This window comes from Barbus barbus (genome assembly GCF_936440315.1).
Source record: "Barbus barbus genome assembly, chromosome: 38".
Lineage (NCBI taxonomy): Eukaryota > Metazoa > Chordata > Actinopteri > Cypriniformes > Cyprinidae > Barbus > Barbus barbus.
In genome coordinates, this window is record NC_136716.1 from 4,739,837 (window position 1) to 4,762,500 (window position 22,664).

The 22,664-nt window shown below is 38.6% G+C and overlaps 1 protein-coding gene across 1 annotated transcript in view; it reads right to left on the reverse strand.

Moving 5' to 3' along the window:
• Window positions 1–22,664, reverse strand: part of LOC306857863 (protocadherin-15-like) — a gene marked incomplete at both ends in the record, with an annotated part of 196,347 nt that overhangs the window by 32,805 nt on the left and 140,878 nt on the right. Inside the window, 2 exons of the mRNA XM_079398102.1 lie at window positions 2,306–2,446; window positions 10,420–10,529. Of these exons, the coding sequence (XP_079254228.1) occupies window positions 2,306–2,446; window positions 10,420–10,529 (251 nt within the window). The remainder of the gene's footprint in view (window positions 1–2,305; window positions 2,447–10,419; window positions 10,530–22,664) is intronic.

The following is a 22,664-nucleotide window of genomic DNA, read 5'->3' on the forward strand; positions in this document are numbered from 1 at the left end:
TGTGGAGACTTTTCTCAGCGAGATATTGATCTATGAAAACATTGATTAATTAGATTAATTAACCTGCATATGATGCAATTAATTAATTACAATTTTAAATCAATTCACAACCCTCATATTTGTAAGACTACTCCATCTAGATATTCATGAGACCTATGAGGTCTTATTTAAAACAAGGACCTCTCGCAAGCACACTGACAAGATATAATTAATTAAAACTTGCATTAAACAATCAATTAAATCGACTAAGCTGACAGACTGACTGGATTCAACTAATCTTTTGATTTTATCACCAGGTTTGCGTACTTCTATATCCATAGCTGTCTAATCTGGTTAAACATGAATGCTTTTCTCAAGTAATGATTTTTCATAATCAACTCTACATGGAAAAGATGGACAAGCAGCCACCCATCCCCCATGTTTATGGAACACAAGATGACAGGAAGTCATTTACAGATATTTTTATTACACTGAGATGGCATGCGTTTTATTCACTCCAAAATAAAAGCAAAAACACCCTGAACAAGCTTTTAAGCCACATACAGTGTCCCAGGGTCACAAGCAGACTCATACGTAATGTTCTTTATTTTGGACAATTTGACTGATATGTTCAGAAATTCCTTTTCACACATTTGATGGTGAAATCAGTTCTGAATTTGAGTTTAGGTATCATTTTAGAGCAAAAGGGTAAAGGCCAGTTCAAACCAAGAACAATAAATGTAAATATAACTAATATATTAGTGTCCACACCAACAGATAATACAATTCTGTTTATTATACGTATGAGCTGCAGTTTTGTCATCTGCCACTTTAAAGGTGCACTAAGAGATTTTTGCCAAACGATGTTGATATTTGAAAGCACCAAAACAAACACCCAACAGGACCTTGCCCCTATTTTTATATTTCCACCCCCATATGTACATACTAGGGATGCACGATATTGAATTTTTGTCGATATCCGATATGCCGATATTTTTCATGTACTTTTGGCCGATATCGATGCTGATACCGATATATTTCCTTTTGTTTGGAAAAACTCTCTTGTGCAGAAATTATAAGAAAATATAAACATTTTTAATTTTGGTTAGTTTTTAACAAGAACTTATTTATTAGAATTAAATAAAAAATAATGAAGGTTTTTTGACAGTACATCGAAGCTTTGAAAATAACTATAAGTAAACTATCAATTGCTGCATTTTTCCCCCAGAAAGATGCAGTGTTAACACTAACATTTTATTTTAGGATTTAACATTTGTAGATAGTCTAAAACAAAAGAGTTGTAAAAATTCTGAAAATCTTTTAGAGCTCATGATTTAAAAAAAAACATTTCACATTAATGAATAAATCAGTATATTTTAAATTATTTAATTTACAAGTGTCATGTTTGTGTGTTTTTTCATTTAAGCTATAGCTTCTGACCATTAAATCAAAACATACTCATTATTTTATGACATCAATTACTGCTTTATTTAATCAGAAACATAGTCTAAATGTTATTTGTGTAGGCTATTTTACTTTTAATTTAATTAGAAGTAGGCCAACAGAGCCCCCTAAAGATTAATTATCCTTACCGAACGGGCGTTAGGACCTGGGGGAGGCTGTCACTGCTACCGCTGCACGTGCTAAAATTAAATGCAGCAATCCAAAAGAGTGAATCTAATCATCATTCAGACAAAACTTTGCTTCAGGAATGAGCCACACTGCTGACGTGATCTAATCACTAGCACACCCTGAGCACATGTGAGTTAATGTATTCCTCTTATCGGCAAGACATATTGGCATAATTTTTCATATCAAGCCGATGCCGATATTTACATTTAAAGCCATTATCGGCCGATTCTGATATCAGTCTGATAATATCATGCATCCCTAGTACGTACACAACACTAGCATAACAACAATCGCGGAAACAAGCAAAGATGACAAGCATATTCAAACAAAAGCCAACACACATAAGTTGTGTGAAACTAAGCAAAATCAACATTACTCACTATCTATCACGAAGAAACAATGCAACCTCGGCGTACGATTTGAGCCCTTCCCGCTCCTTGAGTTTCTCTCCACTGCTGGAAAGTTGCTAGGATATTTGCACGGGTCCAACCTCTTGCTTGGTCGTAACCCTTCTTTTTAATTTTTTGTTCCTCTGATATTTTCCTCTTTTTTATCTTCCATTTCTCTCTATATATAATCAGTCTATATCCGTCCTGTGCACTCAAAAGTGTTTTTAAAAAATTGCTTAGTTCACCTTTAAACGTTAGTACTGTTTGGCTGTCAGTGTTTAAAAGGGCATTAAAAACAGCCTCACTTTTGGATGGGGCTCGTAGGTTGGAGGACACCACCCTCATGGAGTCGGCTTCCACACGGAGGACGTAACTGCTGTTGCTCTCGTAGTCCAGCGGCTTGGCAGTGCTGATAACTCCAGTGATGTTGTTCACAACGAATTCACCTGTGGCAACAGGAGAATGACAGCAGATGTAATTGCTATTTTACAATAGTTTCACACCGAGATACACACAGAGTAAGAATTATGCATTTGTAATTATTATTGTACATATTAATTATAGAGTGTGGGACTTGAGTGTCCGTAAATTTCCAAAATAAAATGAAAAAATAAAAATAAAATCCTTTGTGGAAAATGTACATGCTAGCATACCTTTTAAAAAAGAGAACAGATTGCAGAAATTATATACTTTAAAATAACATAGGACTACTTAAGTGTAAATTGGATTGAATGTTTTTGGATGCTTAATTGCATGTTATTTATAATTAATTTACAATGTGTTGTAGTTTAAATTTGTCTTAAATGCAATTAGTTCTACTAGTTTTTTGACCCACTTAAGTAGGATTTAAGTACATCTCTATGTGTAAATTGATAACTACTTTTGTTTTTGAAATACGGTAAAAGTGTACAGCCGAATACTGACAAGAATTTATAATAAACTAAAATGTACTTTTGTATATTATAAATTACACTTTTTTTAATGAAGTCGCAATTTAGTACAATAAAAAAATATTAACTTGTTTTTAATTTGTATTAAATGCCAAGTTCTGTCAGGAAACTCTACATGGCACAGGCTGATGGGTCGTTAATTCAAACTGATGATATTCACAACATTAAACTACTTGACAAGCTGATTGGTTCATGTTGCATACGCACCCAATGAGCTTACTGTTTTACATATAGCGTTCACTAGAGAATTTTGCAGTACGCTTACAGAGTCCCTCTGAAATCCTCCACCTTCCCCAGCTCCACCAGTATAAATCTGGTACGGGATATGTTATATGCTATTCATGCAGCAGCAGTATGTCTTAAATACTGACAGCACCGTATCGACGTATGTATTTGCAGTAGCTAGTTCCTGTACTAATAATTATACAATAATCTACAAGAACAGCAATAACCAACAGCAGCAGCAGATCTATTTCATCAAGACCAAATACATTAACATTGTCATATCCATTACCATGCTAAAATCTTCAGAGAGTTGTACACTAAATGTAATACAAAACACTACAGTTAAGAGTACTTTGGCATGTTAGTCATATTGTCAATTTCTTTAAAGCACAACAAAAGATTAATACAAATGTTTTAAAATGTAGTTTAAACATTTATTTTAGAATTTTTACAAAGTACACTTTTAAAAAAAGTATACATAGGTGTGTTAAGAAACACTTTAAGAAGCACTTTAAATACACTCAAGTGGTCCTTAATAACCTGCAAACACACATTCAGAAGTACACATTCAGTACAGTTAAGCGCACTTCTTTTACACAAGGGATGAAATGAAGTACCTTTCATTTTTAAAGCATTCTCTAGATTTTATCATCTGGATTATCCAAAATAGCGATTACCATATGGTTCTTTATTATATAAACAATTTTTCCCAATGCATTTACAGGGGTCAAAAAACTTATTGTCATCTATACCTTTACCATAATACGACATTACTCAATCTGTAATTCTTGGCCACAACAACTACAACTCATCCTTTCCCCGCTTCCGTGTAGCGTATCGTTAATGCACTTAGCTATGTTGGGATTTCAGGTCCAGAGTGCACTACCTACCTCTTGAGTCTCATTAACATTCATAAAGGATTAGCTATGATCTTGGGTGATGTCATCACATTAAACGCCTTGGATCCAGGCAGTTTGAAGGGTGGAATGATTACCTTATTCTTCCTGGCTTTTTCTAGTTTGCTTTAATGAAAACAGCCCTTTGATTACCTATCTACGCTTCTTGATTCCATCTAATGAGAATGTACCGAAACGATTTCCCCATCGCTTTAAACCCGCGCCAGATGTATTCAAATGTGATTTTGGCTGAACACATTCTGAACAGAGAGGATTTAATCACGCACACCTCCCTCTTCCTGCTCTCACTTGCTCTCTGATGACACACAGCAACAGGAAGTGCGCTCCTTCAAACGAAACCATCTCTCTTACTGAGCTTTTGATAACTTGCAGCTGACAGCCACCTAAGAAACACCGTCTAGGAGTGTGTGGGCTGTCATTATCCAGTGCTTGATGTGTTACAAACTATAAATTTATTACAATACAGTAATATCCAGCTCATAGAAGACCAGTGTGACATTTCCAGCAATCTTGTCTTTTGTTTTACTTTGTTTTGTTTTTTCATTAAGGGTTTCTGAGGAGGGAATAAACCATAGTCTGGTTGAAGTATATTTTTGTATGTATGAGAACTGCCAGAGACGGTTTAATTGCATGCACTTTCTGCATCATTTTAGCACATTATTCTATAAATAAACTATGCCAGTCTGGTTAGTGCTCACCGCTAGAGGTCGAACGATATGGGTTTTTCTCTGGCCAATGCTGATATTTAGAAATCAGGGCAGCAATGACCAATATATGATGCAGATTTTTTGGCCAATATGTCTGGCCAATTTTCTCCCTCCACCTAGTAGTAGTAGTAGTAGTATAATTCATAGTAATAATGGCTTAAACTTATACACCTTCTCAAAACAGCTGAAGCATGCTTTTTATTTATGTTTGTTGACAGACACCAGTGTTTCCCACAGACCTGCAATTGCAAATTCATTATCTGCCAGCAGGAGGCGCTTTTGGAGCAGAGATATAGTGGTTTCCCCGGTAACGGCTGTAATAAAATAAGTGCTGTGCTCACAAGCGTTATTTTATCAGGCATTATACTACGGGGCCACTGAATGCTTGAATCTGATTGGCTGACAAATTTCTAAGGTGTGCAATTATTTTCATGGAAACGCACGGTGAACGTGGTTCCAGGCACCACATTACATGTCCATATCCCTTCGCCAAATGATTTGCGTTATTTCGAAGGTCCTTACAGCCTAAAACAGCAAAAGAACCAAAACCTACAACAACACTGGCCAATCAAATAAATATAGTAAACAAAAGGATACAATCGACATATTATATCCATGTTTTTGCCACAAAATTATGCTTTATTATGCATGGAAATCACATAGCCTATCTCTCCCGCTCTCTCTCCCTCACAAACACATAGTTTGCACACACGTTAACAGACGTGCTAATGTTGACGATTTTATCAGTAACATAGTTGAACAACTTAAAAACTACATGACTTCTCAGAAGCGAGGTAACAACAACGGCGCTGTTCATGAAGAAAATGAACTTTAAGTTTCACAATAACTTGAGACATTGCTGCCGAACACTTTTGAGAGACGCACAGACTCACAGAGGTAATCGTTCTAACTCTTAACATAGTTATTAACTGTATTAAAAAGCCTCCGTTACGGTTTAAAATGACGTTTTGGAATTACCAAGGGAAGTGTTGGATGAGATGCGGAAGAAATAATACTACTCACAATAGCGATTTAAGTAGAAAAACTGGACGAATGCCTCGAATATATCATCTGATCGATGTCATGAGGTGTGGCAACCGTAGTATAAGTGGAATAATTGACTTCGGTCCGTTTTGGTCCGCTTCGCGTCGTGGCCGCATCACCGCCTCGGGTGTGCATTATTTTTCTAATAATTCAATGGCCCGTCGTCAATTATTCCTTACTTAGAGGAAAGACGAAATGAAAATGACTCTTTTCTGAAGACGGTCCTTTTCAAAGATACATTCATATAAAAACACCCGCACTGCACTTTAATTGTCAAACGTGCAGTGCTCACAGTTTATTCAAGGAACTATAAGCCTTTTGGAATATCTATTTGAGGCGGTCAGTTTTGATATTGCGACTGACGAGCCGCCAAAAAATAACTCAGTGAATGGGAAACACTGGACACTGCTATAAGTCAATTGGCCATAATCTAGTGATAACACAAATAAAAGAGTTCACACATTACACAAACAGCCTGCTGCAAATATCTGCTGGATTCGCATGATATCGCATGATGGCGCCGAGTATGGCTGCTGTGGTGTGGAACGCTCCCGTACTTTTGTTGTTTTTGTTTGTTTGTTCTGTGTTTAGTCATTCTCCTACTGTCAGTTTTACCAGAGACGAACTACTGGACATAAGGCAACACACACCGGACAATTTTTTTCCGGTTTTTGATTATTCAGACGCTTTGTTGGATGTTTTGGTCGGAGGGGCAGCGGTCCTAGTCAAACGCGCGCTCAGACGGAAAAGAGGGAAGCGCGCCGGCGCGCTGGTTAAACTCCGCGAACGCGGCTTCCGAACTGCGCTCCCAAGCATTCATCTAGCGAATCTCCGATCCCTTCCTAACAAAATGGATGAACTACTTCTCCTCACCCACACAAATAAGGACTTTACAAACTCTGCTGCATTGTGCTTCACTGAAACCTGGCTGAGTGAAAACATCCCGGATAACATGCTTCATTTGCCTGGATATCAGCTGTTCAGATCAGACCGCATCACGGAGCTAACGGGGAAAACGAGAGGTGGTGGACTATGTTTCTACATAAATGAAGGTTGGTGTTCAGATGTAACAACTCTGAAGAAGATGTGTTCTCCTAATTTGGAGGCCTTCTTCATAAACTGTAAGCCGTTCTATTCACCCCGCGAGTTTTCCTCCTTCATTCTTGTGAATGTGTACGTGCCTCCGGACGCGTGCGTGAGCGCCGCGATGCAACAGCTGGCTGAACAAATATCTGAAACAGAGCAAAGGTACCCGGACTCTTTTTTAATCATTCTTGGAGATTTTAATAAAGCAAATCTCTCCCGCGAACTGCCAAAATACAGACAGCACGTTACATGTCCCACCAGAGACATAAATATATTGGATCATTGTTACACAATAATTAAAGATGCATATCACTCTGTCCCACGGGCAGCTCTGGGGCTCTCTGATCACTGTTTGGTTCATCTCATACCGACCTATAGGCAAAAACTCAAATCTTCGAAGCCTGTATTAAGAACCGTTAAGAGATGGACTAATGAAGCAGAGCAAGATTTAAAAGCTTGTTTTGACCTCACTGATTGGACTGTTTTTGAAGCCGCTGCCACCGATCTGGATGAACTCACAGAGACTGTAACATCATATATCAGTTTCTGTGAGGATATATGCATCCCCACCAGGACATTCTTATCATTCAATAATGATAAACCGTGGTTTACTGGGAAACTCAAACAGCTTCGTCAGGCCAAAGAGGACGCTTACAGAAGTGGGGATAAAATCTTGTATAACCAGGCCAGGAACAGACTAACAAAGGAGATCAGAGTGGCTAAAAAGAACTACTCTGAGAAGTTGAAAAAAGAACTTTCAGCCAACGATCCGGCGTCGGTATGGACTGGTCTGAGGAATATCACCATGTACAAGACACCACCCCCACAGTCTGTGGAGAATCAACAACTGGCTGACGATCTCAATGTGTTTTACTGCCGATTTGAAAAGGCCAGATTGACACCCAGCACCCGCTCTGATCTGCACTTCACACATTCACCTTCCCCCCCTGCAACCCCCCTTACTCCCTCCCCCACCATTCTACCTGCGTTTAAAGTCTGTGTAGAGGATGTGAACCGGGTCTTCAGAAAACAGAAATCTAGGAAAGCTTCTGGACCAGACGGTATTTCACCTGCCTGTCTAAAAGTCTGTGCTGACCAACTGGCCCCCATCTTTACACAAATCTTCAACAGATCTCTGGAGCTGTGTGAAGTTCCCCGCTGCTTCAAACGCTCCACCATCATTCCCGTCCCCAAAAAGCCCAAAATCACTGGACTTAATGACTACAGACCTGTCGCACTCACGTCTGTGGTCATGAAGTCACTTGAGAGACTGGTCCTGGCCTACCTGAAGGACATCACTAGACCCTTGCTGGATCCTCTTCAGTTTGCCTATAGAGCAAACAGGTCTGTGGATGACGCTGTCAATATGGGACTGCATTACATCCTGCAACACCTCGACAAACCTGGGAATTATGCAAGGATCTTATTTGTGGACTTCAGCTCGGCCTTCAATACCATCATACCTGACCTTCTCTCAGACAAACTGAGACAGCTCTCTGTGCCCTCCTCCATCTGTCAGTGGATCACCAGCTTCCTGACAGACAGGCAGCAGCTAGTGAGGCTGGGCAAACTCACATCCAGGACTCTCACCATCAGCACTGGCGCCCCTCAGGGTTGCGTTCTCTCCCCACTGCTCTTCTCCCTCTACACGAATGACTGCACATCAAAGGACCCCTCTGTCAAGCTCCTGAAGTTTGCGGACGACACTACAGTCATAGGCCTCATCAAGGATGGTGACGAGTCTGCTTACAGACAGGAAGTTGAGCAGCTGGCTGTCTGGTGCAGTCTTAACAACCTGGAGCTGAACACGCTCAAAACTGTGGAGATGATAGTGGACTTCAGGAGAAACCCCCCTGCTCTCCCCCCACTCACCATCATGAACAGCACTGTGACTTCAGTAGAGTCATTCAGATTCCTGGGCACCACCATCTCCCAGGACCTGAAGTGGGACAATCACATTGACTCTATTGCGAAAAAGGCCCAGCAGAGGCTGTATTTCCTCCGCCAGCTAAGGAAGTTCAACCTGCCTCAGGAGCTGCTGAAACAGTTCTACTCTGCAATCATCGAGTCTGTCCTATGTTCTTCTATAACTGTTTGGTTTGGTTCAGCTACCAAAACAGACATCAGAAGACTACAACGGACAGTTAGGACTGCTGAGAGAATTATCGGTGCCCCTCTGCCCAGCCTCCAAGAAATTTACACCTCCAGAGTGAGGAAAAGGGCTAAGAAAGTCACTCTGGACCCCTCACACCCAGCTCACTCTCTCTTTGTACTGTTGCCCTCTGGCCGGCGCTACAGATCACTGAGCACCAGAACAGCCAGACACAAGAACAGTTTTTTCCCCCAGGCCGTATCCCACCTGAACAACACATAACACACCCCGGTACTGTACATCTGTAAATAACCCATCAAACCTTCATCTGCACATAGGACACATGCACATTCACAGTTCTGTCTATGGTCAAGTCTCTTTTCTGTATATTTTTATTTTTATTACTATTGTTATTCTTAATTATTGTATATTCTCTTCATTAGTGTTCTTTATCACCTTAATTATATGTTGTCTGCACTATGTTTGTACTTTCTGTACTGGAAGCTTATAACACCAAGACAAATTCCTTGTGTGTGCAAACACACTTGGCAATAAAGCTCTTTCTGATTCTGATTCTGATTCTGATTCTGATTCACACGGGGCGTCTGCGTTAACGCTTGACGGAGGGCGTGTCTGAAGCTTGTCGCTGACGCGCCATCATAGTGGCAACAGCCAATCACATACTTTTCTGGTGTTGCATGAACGGGATTGGCTAGCATCTGCGCTAGGGTATTTACATAAGGCAATCTGATTGGCTGATGCCTGCGTTGGCGCTTGAAAAGTTGAAAAGTTTTCAACTTCTGCCACGAGCAACGCCAGTGAAGCGACGCGACAGACCCACAATTCAGTTCGGCAATGATTGACGCCACTCCATTCAAAGTAAACGAGAGGCGTTGATGCCGACGTCCCATGTGAATGGGGCGTTGAGTGCACTGGCCACGAGCGATGACATCGCGGAGGCTATTGTCGGACTCACACACACATTTAATGAGGAAAGTTAATGTGCACATTATAATCAGCCCAGAAACATTTAGTCTGAATTCCACGTGTTTCTACTTTCACATGCAAATGACTTGTTGCACTTATGAATATGATGACTTTCCAGCATCAATTGTAGTAGGGTAAAGCATAATTACGCTTTCGAAACGGTCTGTTTTGACAGCTGAAGCTGTGTGTGAACAAGGCGCTGCTGCAGTGTGAGCTGCTCCTCCTCAAGCAGTCAGAGGGAGAGAGATTATCCGGTACGGCGTTCCGCAACAACGCTTAGCTGCTCGCATATGCACCTGCCTATAAATCGGCCTAATCTTCAGCACAATCGGCCCATGACGATTAATTAAAAAATGCCAAAAATCGGCCCGATTAATCGGCCGGCCAATCAATTAGTCAAGCTCTACTCACCACCCTCATTTCCTTCGATGATGGAGTAGAAGATGGTCTGGTTTATGGCAGCCGCCAAGATGACTCCTGCGACCGTTCCCACAGGGGAATTTTCGCTGACCGGAGAGAACCTGCATTAATGATGAATCACAATTCATACACAATAAAACAGTGATTCTGGTGGGTCATGAAACAAATATGTACCAGCTTTACTGGGAATGTAAAAGTAAAATAGACCAAAAGTAAAACAGTCCCATTGTACTCTTTAAACTTTGGGGTCAGTAAGTAAGCATTTATTTATTTGTTTGTTTGTTTGTTTGTTTGAATGAAATTAATACTTTTATTCAGCAAGGATGCATTATATTAACCAAAAGTGACAATAAAAGACCTTTATAATGTTACAAAATGTTTTATTTTTTTACATTGATAATAAGAAATGTTTATTGAGCAGAAAATCGGCATATTAAATAGATTTCTGAAGGTTTCTGAAGACTAAAATAATGATTGCTAAAAATTCAGATGTGCCATCACATAATACATTTTAAATTATAATAAATAAATAAATTATATTTTAAAACATTAAGACAGAAAACTGAAAATAAATGTATTTTCATAAAATACTTTTCATAAAATAAATTTCAAAAACATTACAAAATCTTAACAATTCCAAACTTGTAGCTATTTAAATTGTACTAATGAATTATGTAAAGAAAGAAACAAAGAGCAATAAATAAATAAATAAATAAATAAATAAAAACATACATACATAAATAAATCTTCTATATAAACTGGATGTGCATTTTTTTTGGCATTTCCTAAAACTGATCCCACGACCTTGGCATTGCTAGCTCTTTATTATTTGAGCTACAGGCAATGTTTAAAAATACAGAACAAAAGCCTAAGGATAAGAAAGGTTGGAAATGGGCATTCAAAAACGTTTTTGCTTCTTGATATAAATGCACAGTAGGCTACTGTTCAGCACTATCAAACTGAATTAAATATACACATATAGGTCTGACAGAGAATCAATGGACAGACAGCATGATTATTTTGCGTTCTGAAATCAGGTGGTCAGCTTACCTGTTTGATTTTATAAAACAAACTAAATTAATTTGAGCTGTTAAGTATTCCTGTTTATAATTACCAAGACAAAATTCACAGGAATTTAATCAATCAAGAAGTTAACCGGATCACAGTGTTAATTGGGCATCCTACACAGTTGCTAAACTAAGCAGAATAAAGAGTGTTAATGGAAAGCAAGCGTGGGAGTGAGCAGATCTTTACCTCAGATAAACCCAACAGCAGAACTGATCCATAATGAAACATATGTTCCAAATCAGCTGTTGCTTTTCAAGCACAACATACAACATTACACTTCAAATCATATTTTAGAGCGAGTGGGTGAGAAAAGCATGATTTGGACTATTGACAAATGATAATTTTAAAGATTTAGGAGTTAAAGTGGCTTTCAGAGACAGTGTAAACTTGTTTCCTTCTAGTATTAACATTAATTTCATGCAATTTAATCATAATTGGACAGTTTGGAATCAGTAAGTTTATTATTGTTTTTGTTTTTTACAGAAAAAAATACTTTTGCTCAGCACGGATGAACAAAAGTCAGTTTCTTGAGCATATAAGAGTAACCATATCAGCATATTAGAATGATTTCTAAAACATCATGTGACACTAAAGGCAGGAGTTATGATGCTGAAAATTCAACTAGGTCATCACAGGAAAAAATAAAATAGCTAACAAGATATTTTAAATTGTATTAATATTTTTCAATATTACTGTATCACATAAATGCAGCCTTGTTGGACTTCATGTTAATGTTTGTTTTTATATAGCTTATTAACACTAGAAATAGTGTTGAAATAGTGTCTAGAAACACTAGTTTTTTAACCCTCCTTTAGCCAAGTGGATGCTAACTGGCTAGTCTTTTGGCTATCATTAACATCAATTCATGTGTAAATGTGGTCATTACCTGAGCAATCTGCAGGGGGGTTGGGGGTGTGTGTGTGAATGGTTGCTGGTGGCTTGTTTGTATGTGTGGGGGAGGGAGGGCTGCTAAAAGCAGAGAACTTGATTGAATATGTCTCACATTGGCATGTAGGGTCTTGCCCAGGTGTAAACAGGTATGAATTAGCCTGACAAGTTTGGGATCAAGTTTTGGGTGGCTTGCGACCTAAAATCCAAGTACATTTGTAATGTCCTCCCATATCTTGGCAAAGACCCTAGTCGTCCCAGTGGAGAGAGACTGTCTGAAAATGTAGTGATGAGGCTGATGGAACTATTCCTAGACAAGGGCAGAAATGTTACCACGGACAATTTCTTCACATCGCTGTCACTTGCGCATAAACTTCTTAGCCGGAGCCACCATCCTCGGCACAGTCAACAAGATTCGCCGGGAAATCCCTCAATCCGCTAGACACACAGATCGCAATGAATTCACCACTCAGGTATGTTGCAGGTCTTTTGTGGTTCTATGTTTATGTGTTTCTAATTTTTAGAATCAACACCGCCAAGTGTGTCATTGTGTGTAAAAGTGCTATGAAAATAACAATTTATCTTATTTATTAGGTGTTTTCAACCACTGCTGCTACGCTGACGGCGTATGCGCCCAAACGGAAGAAGACCGTCTACATTCTTAGCAGCATCCACAGCGTGATTCAGACTGATAATACCACCAAAAGGAAGCCAAACACTGTCACCCTTTACAACACCACAAAGTGCGGCGTGGATGTGATGGACCAGATGGTGCGGGAGTACACTGGCCAGTTGCCGTGTTCTATAACATGATTGACATGGCAGCACTGAATGCACATGTGCTGTAACAAGCATGCACCGGAAGGCAGGAAAGACGGGTGGACTTCCTGGTGGAGCTTGCAAGAGAGTTGGCTAACTCTCATATGTGTGCGAAGAAGGCAAGAAAAGAACAATTGCTTCGGACACACCCCTCCACACCTAGCCCTGGAAAAAGAGCCATGTGTCAGGTCAAACACCAATGCAAGAACAATCATGCCACTGTGCGATGTGTTCACTGCTACATATACACATGTGGTAAATGCAAACGGGAGATACCATGGCAGTGCCAGGATTGTGAGTGATTGCTGGAATGTACTCACTCACTTTTTAATATTATTTGTAAATATGTGTACAAATGGTTGGTTTCTTTTTTATTTTATTTTGTACTGTTTTTATCAATAAATCTCAGCAACAAAGGAAAAAAAAACATGTGTGTTGATTTCTCCCTAAGATGGCAAAGTGAAACACAAGTTTCCTTGAAGTGGCTCAGCATGGCCCCACATTGTTTACATAACAAAAGCAACTGTTCACAGCTGATTAAGGATATTAGCCTAAAGCCTTCCAGGCCATCGGCTGTCCTGCGGGTTTTATAGGTAGAAAAGCCAAATGGCTGCTCTCTGGGAGTTCTAGTGTTAAAGCTACTAAAATTAACCAGCCAAAGGCAGTGAGGGTTTTTAAAATGTCAATATTGTTGTTAATATTCCTTACTTACCAATTTTGCATGTGTGCAATCTAAAAAGCCTCTGGTGAATATAATTAGTAAATTCCTGCCTGCCTTTTATTTTAAACCAATATTAGTTATTAAAGCAGCATAAATTAGATTTTGGACGTTATTAGCTCCAGAAAGGCACATGTTGGTGAATAATTGAGGAATGATGATTAAGAGTTATAACAGTTAGGCTACACTTTTGTCAACTATACCTGCCTATAGTGAGAAAATTGTGCAGTGTATAATTGAATTGGTATAATTTAGCTGGGTCACAAGAAGAAGAAAAAAAGAAAATACTATTTCAGTATTTCTATTTCAAAATATAATGTATAATTCAATGTGTTACTTGCCATTTGTTTGTAATTACTTGTGAAATTTACTAGCAGTTACAAGTGTAAATTGTTTCTCCACATTTATTTTTTCATAGTATCTCTGCATGTTATGGACCATGTTTTATGGAAACTTAAAATATTGTTGAAACATTCAACCTCTCAAGGACATAGGTTCTGTAAATGTGTCATACTGCATATACCTCTAGGACAAACATTAAAGGGATAGTTCACCCACAAATGAAATTACCCCATGATTTACTCACCCGCAAGCCATCCTAGGTGTATATGACTTTCTTCTTTCAGATGAATCCAATCGGATTTACAGTATATTAAAAAATGTCCTGGCTCTTCGAAGCTTTATAACAGCAGTTAAGAGTGGTCAAGATTTTGAAGGCCAAAAAAGTGCTTCCATCCATCATAAAAAAAGTGTTCCACACGGCTCCAGGGGGTTAATACAGTAAATGCCTTCTGAGTGGAATCGATGTGTTTGTGTAAGAATGCATTTGGATATTTTATAATATGGATAATTATGGATATTTTGTACAGAAATGCATCAGTTCACTTCAGAAGGCGTTTATTAACCACTGGGAGCCACGTGGAGCACTTTTTATGATGAATGGATGCACTTTATTTTGCTTCAAAATCTTAAACCCCATTCACTGCCATTATAAAGCTTGGAGGAGCCAGGATATTTTTTTAATATGACTCAGATTCTATTTGTTCGAAAGAAGCGAGGGTGAATAAATCGTGGGGTCAGTTTAATTTTTGGGTACTGAACCTCACTGTCCTCAAACCGCAAGTCTGCTGCTTTTCAAAACCAAGAGCATATAAAGAGTGAGGTGAAAAGCTCCAAGTCAGAACAAGTGTTTTATCCTATCGAATCCAACAACACGGACAAAACACCCTCAAGGACACTTTGAATACAAAAGCTAATAATCCTGGCACAGAATCGACTGTTCAGTGTTTTCTTTTTCGTACATTGTGATGCTCGACTTAGTGACGAGGCAACCTTCATCCTGGTTTTGGAATACTTAGAGTTTGCTGTACACAGGCTTAGAGGGCAATTTGTCTCCCCTGGGCTGCGGCGTGGAAGATACACAGGCTTTTGTTATTCAGAAAGATGACAGAGTACCTTCCATATAATCCCTGAATACACACATAGACATGTTCTTCCTGTATGGCGTCACCCTATTGCTCGGTGCATGGTGTACTGTGCTTGCAGATAATAGAGAAAAAAACGTTCTTGTACGCTCTCTGTTCTGACAGCGCTCTAATGGTCGCTCCACACAAGCACATGCTCAAGTGTTCGACACTAATGAGGTCCACTGAGCCGGCTAACGCATTCCCCCAATCTCCAACCCAATGTCATTATTATATCTGACCACTTTTTTGTAACCGGTACTCTGCCCGTAGCGCTCAATCGGGATTGAACTGTGTTTAATCCAAAAACTGAGGATGGGCCACCAGGCAGCTTCTAACTATTTGTGTTTGTTTTTTTGTGAGCTTTTCTGTTTGTTAGATTAAGATGTGATATCAAAATAGCAATTTGGAACCTTTGACCTTTTCCCATCGAGACACAATGATCGTGTTACTCATAGATCACAGGCTCTTTCAAGTAGATTTGCTGTTTTACTTTGATGACGTGAGATGCTGGAAACGGTCGGAGTCTAATCCCTGTAACATGTTCTTTGATCTTAAGTCTTTATAAAATGAGTAAAAACCACAGGCCTCCAAAGGGAATACATTACAGTTAACGAATAATCATGCTATTTAATAAAACACATGACGCTTGTTATTCAGAGTATCTACATCAATACAAATTCATTTATAAGGTAAACGAGTTCTTTATGAATCAAAGCCAACCGCCTTTAAAATCTCTGTGCTGAAACTCTGGCAACACGAATGGATCTGATTGCATGACATTTTGGAATACCATATATACTTTTCTGAATAGAAATATCCTTGTTTACATATATGGCATGGCTACAATTTTATTTGAAATTCCTCTGGTTTCTTCAGGCATTTTTGTTTTGGCCTACGATAAGAGAACTACTGTATCGGCCTCTGATTATATCAGTTTAGAAGGTTAACCAGAACATCCCTAAAGCAACATGGCTCATACATAAACAGCATATCGGTGTCTTTTGAGTGTTGGGTATCAGGAAAAATTTACAAGGATATTTCTTTCATATCATTTTATATCAACATGAAAGACTCCATGAAAGGCTTCTAATCGATGTCTGTTAGCTTTGAAGCTAAAACGTATATGCAAATGATCCCCTTTGTAAAATATAAAGACATCTTTTTATGTATAAAACCCATTTACACTTTTAAAAATAAATTATTAAATGAAAAAAAAAAAAAAAAAACTAAATATTTACTTTCTATCGAGTTATCTTTATCCCACTATTATGAAAATTGGTTGATTTTGAAAAAAAATAAAATAATTGCACTCAAGCAATATTCATTCATTAATTCATTTTCATTTTCTGTGGACCCCCAGCCGTTTTAACAGTAAATACATCAATATATGTGAAACAAAATTGCATCCGTCAATCAGTTTTAACGTTGTTGTTTTTTTTACACTTTTTTTTCCCCACCATCTTCAAAGGTTAGTCTCTCTATTCAATCTTCTTGTTTCGACCTCAATCTTTTTCCCAACCCAGTCTTTTTTACTCAACACTGAACATCACTGAACAACATCACCATCACTGTATGCACCTGCTCCAGGCGTCCAGCTCAGCGTGACTCACCCCCTCTAGACTCCAAAAATCAGCACTTAACACTGGACAAAAACAAGCCGGCGTCATGACACTGCAAAACTACCAGCCCTTCTTCAAATGAAAAAGCCTTTCTGCTGCTTTCAAAGGTTCTGCCTGTGGATTAGGCGTTGACCTTTTCAAAGTATTTGCGATCAGTGCGTTTAGCAACCGTGTGGCATACTGTGTCTGTCCTTTCCAAACAAGAGGTAAAGGGCAAATTTCCTTCAGCTGAACTTAGGGTAGGGAGGCTTGCTCATCTTCCTTCATTCAAAAACAACTTTCACTCAGGCAGAATACATGAATACTGAAATAGCCGTGCATTACATGCACAGCCAGTATACAACAAATGGGGTTGTTTGCTCCTGGATGAGTTTACAAAGGGCAACTCTATCTTCGCCCAGAGTTTAGTACTTCACTAAGGAGATCTAGACACCCTCGGTGAGGCTAAGTATCAATTAGGGATGTCAAAAGTGGCTGTAATTTGGTACCAAGTCAATATGAATGTTAATTAAATAAATAAATAACAATAGCAGTGTAGTACTGAGATTCAACTCAGTTTGGTACCCACTGTCTGACTGACTGACTGACTGACTGGCAGGTTCTTTTCAGCACTCATGCTGCTGAATTAAATGCATTTCTTTGTCTAAATACCTGTCTTGACAAGATATTAAGAGTGCTTGTTGAGACAGACTAGTGCTTGTTGTAGCAGTTTCGCAGCGTGCGTCAGAAACCCTCCACCTTCCCCAGCTCCACCTGTACAGATCTGCTACGAGGTGATTCATGCATGTTATTTTTGCAGCAGCAGTATTTCTTACATGCTCACAGCAGCATGTTGTGGATGTATTGGTAGTAGCAAGTCTCGGTACTTGCTCTGCCACAGCAGCAGCAGCATATGGGGTTATCGATAAGCAACCAAAATTATATTTATATGATAACTTTTATAAACATTTATGCATTAAAACCATGACACAAATTATCATCAAGTAATACATTTTTAAACATTTTCTCATTCAATTTACTTTGGAGGGCAGTGCTGCCCCCCTTGCCTTCTCTGAGATAACACCCCTGTTATATTAATTTTTAATTTGAAGAGCGTGTTCTATAGCATATTAGTTTTAGCTGTGGTATTAAAATTGGTTTTGGGAATCGTGAAATTTCACTGGTATTGGTCTTGACCTGAAATTTTAGTATCACCACAAGGATATCAGGCTTGAGGGTCAGTGGCGAAAACTGACACCTGAAGACATAAGAGGATAATAATAATGAGGGATGGTGCTTCGAGATGATGTGCAAATGACATAACAGCCGATGAAGGCAAAGAGAGATGAATATCTCCACTTGAAAGCTCGAGCAGCTATAAACTCTCAGCTGGTCTCATTGAAAATGTCGGCCTCATTTACATACATAGCACACTTTCAGAAGTTTACTAATCACATGCACGAGTGTCCTAAAACAAGATAAGGGTGTACGAGAGATAAATTATTGAAAAAGCTATGAATATTTGATGAGAGACCCTGGTGAAAGACACAGACAAAAGAAAATGTGGTAAAGCATCTCGGTTTGATTGACCCGTTCTGGGATAAAAGTAACAAAAGCTCATTGAGATGATTAATGGGAAGCAGGCCTCGTGGCCACCTTCTATTCTCTCTCAAACGGGTGGTGGACAAACACAGCAAGTGCTCTAAACTAGACTGCAACCAGAGACAAGGGTGCAGGGTAAGCGCAAGGAGATGAGATTAGCCAGAACAGAACATCTTGAAGGGTTGTATATTTAAGTCATTAAATAGCTTTGTTTATATGACTTTAAGTGCTGCAAGGTCACAGACTTTCAATACGAATGCACCTTTTAGCTGTTTTATGGCCCTAATAAAAGCATTACTTTTAATTAAGGGAGATGATATAGTTAAGTTTGTGGATACAGACTTTGAAAGGGAAATTATTTTTGTTGACAATAGGTGTTGATAATTTATATATCTGCACCAAACTATAATTTGGAGTGGTGGGTGGCATATTATAAACAAGCAGGTCTAGAATACCTTCTGGAGAAAACTATCATTAGCATTCACATTCATCTCGATAGCAGTTGCTCGGCTGCCCCCCCACTGCAGATAGACTGAATTCAGCCATCTTTACTAATGGGAACCGCATAACTTTTTGGACCAATCATATGAGCTGTAAATGTCATGTGATTTATTATAGCCACCCAAAAATGACATCATAACTGTAGAGATTGGATTATGGCACCACAAGAAAATTTATTCACTAGACTATCAAGCAGACTATTTTATAGCTTTAAGAACCCTCAATACATACTGTACATACATACCGACGAAATAGTGACTATAAGTTACAGAAACTTTTGTGATTTTGTGTGCCTGATAATTTTTTGGAAACTTCAAATGATGTGTTCTGTGTGTCAGACATTTGTACTTGTATTGTTTCTTAAAGGGGTCATAAATAGCGAGGGTTTTTTATTTTTTTTATTTTGTACTCTGTGTTCTCTGAGGTCCACTTATAATGATTTTTACATCACAATTACATTCACATAAAAACATCATCATTTAGAAGTAATAGGCTGTTTTCTGCCCTGTTTTTGAGCCCCCTCATCAGAACGCTCTGTTTGAATAGGCGTGATGGATTGTAGACTCTGAAGTAAATGTCCACTGCATAGGCAGAGTTTGGGGGGGATGGGGGTGGGTTGGCAGATGAAAGGCAATCATGATTTTATCTGCGCTATGAATAAAATAGAAAACTGAAAGAATTCACATTTTTTCATTTTATTTTTATTATCTTATTATTTTAGTGGACAGAATAAGTACATTTTGGGCTAAATTAATTTAAATTATATTTAAGCCCCATCTTCTCACGAGTCGCGACTCATGATTCTCAACTTGTCGCGATACATGAGAAGACTCTCTTTTCATTATTTCCCCGCTTTAGCAAGTTAACTGAATAATGGATATTCAACCTTTTTTTTTTATAAACCCACAAAACAAAATGCGGTTTATTGCTGGCTGAATTGGACAGGAATTTTGAAGCGATGGTCTTGAGTGTGGTGTGTGATTCAGTTTAAGCATGTACGCAAGCCGAGATTCACCCTCAGCTTGTGACAGCAGAAATGGATCTTGTGAAAAGTGCGATCGCATCGCCGATTACTCTTGAGAAACTTAAAGATGAAGTACTGAATGACAAATATCCAAACCAATTACCTTTTTTGTGCAGATTTTAAAGCAAGATTTTACCATAAAAGTGATGAAAACTTTCTTTTAGTTTTTAGTTTACATAAGCTTTAGCATAACAAATCTCAACAACACCTAAAAGAACAGCATCCAGGATTCACCCACATAAACACCATATACACAAAAGCAATTCAAAATGCCCAAGCATCGAAATTAATGTTTTGAGATGATGATAGATTATCCAGCACAAGCACAACTGGATCTCACCAAATGAAATGAAATTTTGCATAGTCCAAAATTACATGTTTGTAGATGTGTATGCTAACTACACTGTGATGATACATACCACAATCTAAAAGACATCTCAGTTACTTTCATTATAAAGTCCAACACCAGCATGCCAGAAGCAGTGGGGCTTTACATGTTAATAAGCAGCGCTGTGCTAATGGTGTGGTTGTTTGTCTGACCCTGAGCAGGTGGGACGGCACAAAGGGACTGCCAGAGTCTGCATACTAATCCTGCAGGTGCAGCAGAGACAGGGAGTCCCGCACAGGCCAAGCGCTTACATTACCTCCGCAAGACTGGAGGTGGAGGCGACAAGAGCATCAGAAAAGAGCTCCACATGTGGCTAATTGGAGTCCCGATGCAGCAATTCATGGCAGATTACATTTCGGCAATGCAACGCTTCAGCTCACATGAAAGCGATACACTGTACAGCAACCTGACAGCGTAACAGCACTTCAGATCAAGGGACGCAATCGTTAGCCGGCACTCCAAACTAAACTAGTCTCAAAACTTACTGTTCTCCACCTTCGCAAATGCTTTTGAACTGCGGCAAGGGGCAGGTTATTGTTCGTAAATCTTCAAAAAAACAAAAGAAAGATACTCAGAGAAGAACATCAAAGTCATTTGTTTCTGTCGAGAGAAGAGTTTGGTGGTCTCTAGTGCTATCCACATGACTTTACCCACAGAAACTAATCATACTTCGGTTCAGCAGTGGCTCAAGTGCTGCTCGTTCACTGCCAAATGAAGCCGTGTAAAGGATCCCAATCTGCACTCCAGCGTCGAAGATGGAGGGAGAACCGCAGCTGCATGATCGTTGGTCAAAAAGACACCCACTAGTGTACAGGAGCCCGAACTTTTGCAGAGGCCAAATCAATTCTGCATTTCTAAATACATTTACACTGGAATCACTGTTGTGAGAATAATTCATCATGCAATGACAACTGAAACGCTGATTCTACCACACGGCAAACAAAAACTTGTCAATTTGTGTCAGGTTGAAACAAATGACACAAAACCAGAAAGATGAAAGTATAGCAGGACACATTTTTACCCTGTGAAGTCTGACATATTGAAATATATATAATAAAATGTTTTGTTAATTTGCTGAGTATCATATTTGATACATCAGGTTTTTATGGCTCATATAGTATGATACAGTGACAATATTTTATTCAGAGGTAGATGAGATGAGCAACTTTTGTGATTTTCACATTATTTTTCTACAAAACGATGTATGGATAATCAAGTTAACCTGAGTAAATGTTCAGTCCAGTAAATGTTCATATTGAAATATAAAGTTATTCAGTAAATTTTACAGCAAAAATACATTTGTATAATTAAGATTTTTAGACATTCAAAGGCTTTTTACTTGCTAAAAAAGCATAAAATATCAATCAGATGACAGAAGACAAAGTTTTGGTCTTGTCAATAATTTAGAGGCCTTAGAAATTTCTGCATCAAATATGATAAAGTTAGCTTTATGGAGTTAAGTAATAGGTAAAATAACAGTAAACATAAAACAGGGTTGCAGATTGACTCAAATGACACTGTTTCTGTCAGCCTCACACCTGCTATAAACTTCCATGCATGTGTGATTCACCGATTTGAGCTCAGAATTGAAAGAATGACACTCAGGACACGCAATATATCATTTAAACATTTGCAAACCAACCTGTAATTATCTATAGCCATTCTGCACCACTGAACAATACATGCTAATTAAACTCATTTTTTGCGGACCCCTGGGCCTCAAGGGTGCTTTCATGATGTCACATAATTACAATTTTTTTCCAGTTTCTTTGCTGGAACAGCCTGTGCTCTTCTGCCATACGTGGCCATGTCACTCAATGTCAATCACAGCTTCTATCAGAAAATAATTGTTTCTTGAGGCAGAAAAGGTTTCAATGTTAGAGTAGGTAACATTTGTGGATGGTGAGACTTTTTTATAATTTTGAAAGACGTTTCTTATACTCACCAAAACTGCATTTATTTTATTAAAATAAAGTAAAAACAGATATATTATTAAATATTACTACAATTTGAAATAACTGTTTCCAATTTGAATATACATTTAATGTAATTTATGTATATGATGACAAAGCTGAATTTTTAGCATCATTACTCCAATCTTCAGAGTCACATGGTCCTTCAGAAATCATTGTAATATGCTAATTTAGTGATTTTGTATCAATGT